General features: G+C 47.5%; 1 protein-coding gene across 1 annotated transcript; it reads right to left on the bottom strand.

Moving 5' to 3' along the window:
• Window positions 1-601: 601 nt before the first annotated feature.
• LOC147453338 (zinc finger CCCH domain-containing protein 17-like) lies at window positions 602-3,993 on the bottom strand. Its single transcript, XM_086518730.1, has one exon. The coding sequence runs from the start codon at window positions 3,306-3,308 to the stop codon at window positions 1,644-1,646; it is 1,665 nt and encodes a 554-aa protein (XP_086374856.1). The 5' UTR covers window positions 3,309-3,993; the 3' UTR covers window positions 602-1,643.
• Between the last annotated feature and the right edge of the window lie 1,187 nt (window positions 3,994-5,180).

Genomic DNA, 5,180 nt, shown 5'->3' with positions numbered 1-5,180 from the left:
GAAAGTATTCCGGCTCAGAAAGTGCACTAGATGGATGGATGGGAGGGGCTGCAGCGTGCTTGCCCTCCTCACTATTTCGCTCGGGCATGGGCAGGAGGCTCGTCACTTGTGTCTGTTTCGAGGATCCCGTGCAGTGCGATCTGCACCGTCCGATTCGCTTTTTGTAAATTTAGGAAAGGGAAAATTACCAAAATACCCCTCAAATTTCAAAAAATCCCAAAATACCCTTGTATCTATTTTGGTTGGAATGTTCAAGATTTTCTAATCTTCATTCGTTTTTGACAATTGAGATCTGTTTTTGAGTGCTCAGCATGTAATTTGTCACCGGTTACCATCGCAAAAAAGGCAATTATGTCTAAAAATAATGAAGCAATTCATCTCCAAAGCCTATGTAACCAATTCAAATTGTAGTTTTAGCATCTTGTACGATAGACAATCACTCTTCTTGTTAAGACCTACAGAAAAATTTATTTTTCGAGAAATTTAGTCTCACAAGCGGGGGTATTTTGGGAATTTTTGAAATTTGAGGGGTATTTTGGGAATTTCCTCAAATTAGAGGGGTATTTTGGTAATTTCCCCTTCAGGAAAATGGCTCTTGCAACGAGGACATATAGCATACGAAGTAAGGCAGAGTCATAACTGATAAACCCTTTCGAAGCGATCAGAGAGCAGGCCGGCACGAGTTTAGATGATCTCGGCAGAGTATTAGAGCTCTGGAACATGCGATACGAGCTGACTGGTGAAACTCATCTCAGTTTTCGCTTTAAGTTGAGGCCTCATGAGCTGCAGCAAATGCTCGTTTTTTGATGTCTCTACAAACTGGAATTAGGAGGGAACGATGTTTTGCATATGCAGCACTGAGCAGAGTCCTCCTGCATTTTCATGCCAAACACCGACACCGGATCAATTGATCTGATCATCGACATGACATCGTATATGTATGCAGGGGATCTGGAAGCCAGAGGAGAATATATTCTCATACATTAATGCCCCGGCCGGGATGTAGCTTGCCGGCGGCGGTCAGCTTGACATGAAAAGTGCCAGAAATCAGCTTGGCGTGCTTAGGGCACAATATGTTTGTATCAGGAGTGCCCGGATCTATGTATCAGGTCAGCTGTGCAAAGCCCCTTGTGTTGCTCCTGTTTTATGCAGGAGGAGGCTGCCAGATGATGGTAATTGTACGGCGTATGCGTGCAGTAAGGCATGGCACAACATGAATATGGAGCTTAATATTTTTACTGACTACTTTGTCTATGGGGAAATCACGAGACAGAAGAAGACTCAATCAGATATAAATTAGCAAACATCATATTCCTACTAGTCCTATTCCAATTCCAATGGATTCGGGTTTGGTGAAAACCGAAACGAGAGTACTCACGTCAGTTAATTACAATGTAAACTTGTGCAAGTGTACAGCAAATTTTCCATGGCTGCCTGTTGCAGGTTCAGTACACATGAGCAATTAGGTTTTACTAGACATTGGTAACTAAGGTCATCCCGACATGCACAATTATATGCCGGGTGCTTTACAAGAATTAGTGCGAGCCACTGGCGAGGAGATTTGGGGGCTGGGTATATTATTCACGTGCAGACAAATTATGGTCGATGTCACACTAGCTTATAAGCTCAATCCTGCAACCTCATCAATATTGCTTCCATTTCCATGCAGAAAGCTCTCCAGCAGTGCTGCCCAGTACAAGCAGATGAGAGGACCCAGTATCCATCGCGCTGATGGGGTCGTTTGTGATGATGGTGCCAATGCGTGCCAAGGTCTGCAAATCCAGAATGTGGACTTGGCTGTTGCTGTAGGAAGCAAACAAAACAGGGGTGTTGGTGCTGCCATCCACGACTCCGCATAAGGCCAGGGGAACGATGGCAGCATCGTCAGTGCATGCTCTCGACGCGTCTGCAGCTGGCTTGGGATCACTGTCAAGTGTGTCGTGCAACTCCAACCGATGATTTGAGCATATTGTCCACAACTTGATGGACCCGTCTTGAGATGAGGAGAGGAGAGCACAGAGAGGATCACATGCGAGAAGGTGAGTGACTGCCTTGCTGTGTGCGCCACTCAACATGTGGCAGCAGAAAGCTGTTGCGACGTCCCACACTTGAATGGTGCCATTGGCCAAGCCAGCATACACGATGGTGGAGCCCAAACAGGGTTCCAGGGTTAGCACAGGGCTCAGCTTCGACATGTCGTCACGGTGGCCAGTCGTCGAGAGGGACACCAGAACCTCGAAGGACGAAGACAGAGAGTCGAACCTCCATACAAGGATGCTGCCCTCCTCCAATCCAGCGAGGAGCAGGTTGCCGAGAGAGGCCATGGAGAGCACAGGAGAGCTGACTGAAAGAGAGTGCTGGGAATGCGTGCGGAGGTTGCATACACGAACCTCATGGTTGAGGCCAACAAAGAGCCAGTCTGGATCGCAAAAACTGTGGAAGAGGCAGTGGGGGCGGTCGGGAAGTTGAAGCTGGTTGCCCAATGAGAAGTGATAGTCTGTACCAGCAGACGTAGATGTAGTCTTCCATGCACTCAGGGTGGCATCATTGCCGCTGATGGTGAAGAGAGTGTCTGAGGAGAGGGGGAGGGCCATGCCCCTGATTGCAGCTTCATGGTTAATGCCAGCGAGCTTGAATGTGCCGACGAGCATAGGAGCCAGCAGATCAATCTGGTGTGTCTCATGATCATGAATGCTCAATGCTAGTGTGCCGCTGCTGCAAGTGTTAGTCTGCTTATAGCCGGTTGTGTCGGCTTGTTCAAGCAGGGCAGGGGCAGGGGCAAGAAACTGCTGCTTTGGCCTCGCCAGGTCTGTATGCGCTGGTGTGCAAGCGTTCTTCTTCAACGGCTCCTCGATGCAGCTTGTAAAAATAGCCTTGGAATGTTGATGGTGGGGATCGGCCTGTACTGGAAGGGCATTGACTGTGTCAGAGCTGCACCTTTTGAGTTTTCTGCAAGGAGGACTTTGTACTTGTTGTGTGGCATGGCGGCATGGTTGGTGTTGGGGCGGGGCCTCAGCAAGAGAACGGCACTTGCAATCTTCAGCTGCAGCTGCTGGCACGTCCGGCAGTGCAGCAGGAGAGTTTATACAGGCCGGGCGCCTGCGCCAGCTGCGCGATGTAAAGGTGTGTGCCTTTGGAGGACTGAATTGCGGGGCCCTAGCTGGTGCTGCTGGGTGAGCAAAGGGGCAGGCCCTTCTGGTGCAGCGCTGCTGTAGCCAGTAGCGGCAGATGGAGTGCTTGGAATATTGATCATGGAACTGATCATGATGGAAGGGGCGGGGTGCTGCCGCTGCTGCCACAGCGGCCATCAGCTATTATAAGTTTATGATTGTCCAAGCCGAACAGAACAGAAAACAAAAGATGATCTGTTGCTGGAAATCAAGGGCTGGCACTTCCTGGCTTCGCGCAAGCAGCTGCTACATCTGGATGATCCCAGGGGCCTCTCAAATTTATAGATAGTGGAGCTGCCCTAATTTGTCCGGTGAAAAGAACGCGTCGTCCAAAAGCCATTTTGCACCCCAAGGCAAAGAACGCGTCGTCCAAAAGCCATTTTGCACCCCAAGGCAAAGAACGCGCTGGATGTTATTAAGGTGCAGTTCACGTGAGGCGCTCGTTGGCAACATGTGTGCAACTGGTTGCCAATTACTTCTGTTTCCATGGTGAGTTTCCTGCTTAGTTCCCGGTTCGTGGTTGCGAACTGGTTGCCGTCCTGCTCCACCTCTTGGGGGTGAAGCGAGAGTGCAACTGCGAAAAAGACAAACGATCGTGCAGTCAACACGCCTGTTTTGGTTATCGGGTTGAGTATTCGGAAACAAAAGCTCCTTTTTGCCTCGTTTCTTCACGACCATGTGAACTAAAAGCACACAGCTTCCAACGGGAACCAGTTTGCAGCTGGTTGCGAACCTGCTGCTCATGTGAACTGGCTCGAAGTACTTCTCGTCAAAAATTTCGAGTTCGTTTTTTTTGTTCTCTTCACCTTTTTCTTTTTGGAGAGAGATAGAGAGAGAGAGAGAGAGAGAGATTGTCCTTTCATGCTTTCCCCACTCTTGCCCAACAAAGAGAGGCCTTGCGGGATCAACATCGTAAGTAGTAGTTGTACGGACACAATCGCCATTACACGGTTGTATATACAGCTTGCACAAGGGGACCTTCGAGCGCTTGCACCACCTACTGTTCCTTGCAAAGTTAGCGCTAGGGTGGTGGGTGTCTCTAACGTTTCCCCTGTCGCAATGGTGCAAACCAAAGGACAAAATCTATACAAAATCTAAGATCTCATATTGCTCATGCATTAGGAAATTTCGGAGGTCATTTGGAGGGCCATATGAAGAGAGAGAAAAATAGAGCGCGTCCAATGAGCATGAAGGCTACGTTACGTAGGAAAGTACGTGGAAAGACTCAAAAAATAGGAAAATAGCATAAAACTTTCACGAAACTAGGATTGTAGCATAGTAATTTCCTTCCTTTTACCGAGCTTTTAGGTGCTTGCGTGTGGTCCCACTTCTGATATTCTCTTATGGTCATTAACGTACTGGAGGGTGACTATTAAGCCCGCACAAGATATTGGAATTTTAAAACACTTTCCCTCCATTAGAATGCTTTCAAAGTGAATCTCCCTCCACTAAAGCTTTTCTCTGAGAGTTATGGCGTCCACGTCTTCTCGCTCAAGAGCCTCCAGGTGTTTACTGTCTCTCACACCAACAACCAACAACGGCACTTTGCCTAGAAGGCCAAGTAGTAGCATATCCTCAATTACAATACCAGCTTCAATAAGTGCAGAGAACCAATGGGTTGGACAAAGGATAAACAAAGGTTCATGGGTCCTCATGCAACCAAGAAGACCCAAGAGGTCTAATGGTATCAACGTTTACCGCTCAGCATGGAAGGCTAGGGTGTTGGATTTCAAAGTTGAGATCGGCAAAAGATCTGTAAAGGAAGTTCTTGTTCAGCATGTGTTTACCCATCCAGAGGTGATAACAAACGGTGGAAATGTATCAGATATACATCAACCACGTTGCAATTGTAAGTACTCTTGACATGTGAACTTACTGATACTCTCATTATAACTTTTCTTATATATTTTGTAATGTTTCTCCCGCTTGTTATGAGTAATGTCTCCACTCTTCACAGCTCAATTACATTAGATTTGTCATTTGTACTTATTGATACTCTTAGTTTAACTC

Source organism: Adiantum capillus-veneris, chromosome 8 (assembly GCF_014529385.1).
Source record: "Adiantum capillus-veneris isolate H3 chromosome 8, ASM1452938v2, whole genome shotgun sequence".
NCBI lineage: Eukaryota > Viridiplantae > Streptophyta > Polypodiopsida > Polypodiales > Pteridaceae > Adiantum > Adiantum capillus-veneris.
This window is presented reverse-complemented; position numbering and strand designations above follow the sequence as displayed.

Bases quoted from the DNA above. Each gene is read 5' to 3' on its own strand.
- LOC147453338 (XM_086518730.1), bottom strand. From the start codon at position 3,308: ATGGCCGCTGTGGCAGCAGCGGCAGCACCCCGCCCCTTCCATCATGAT.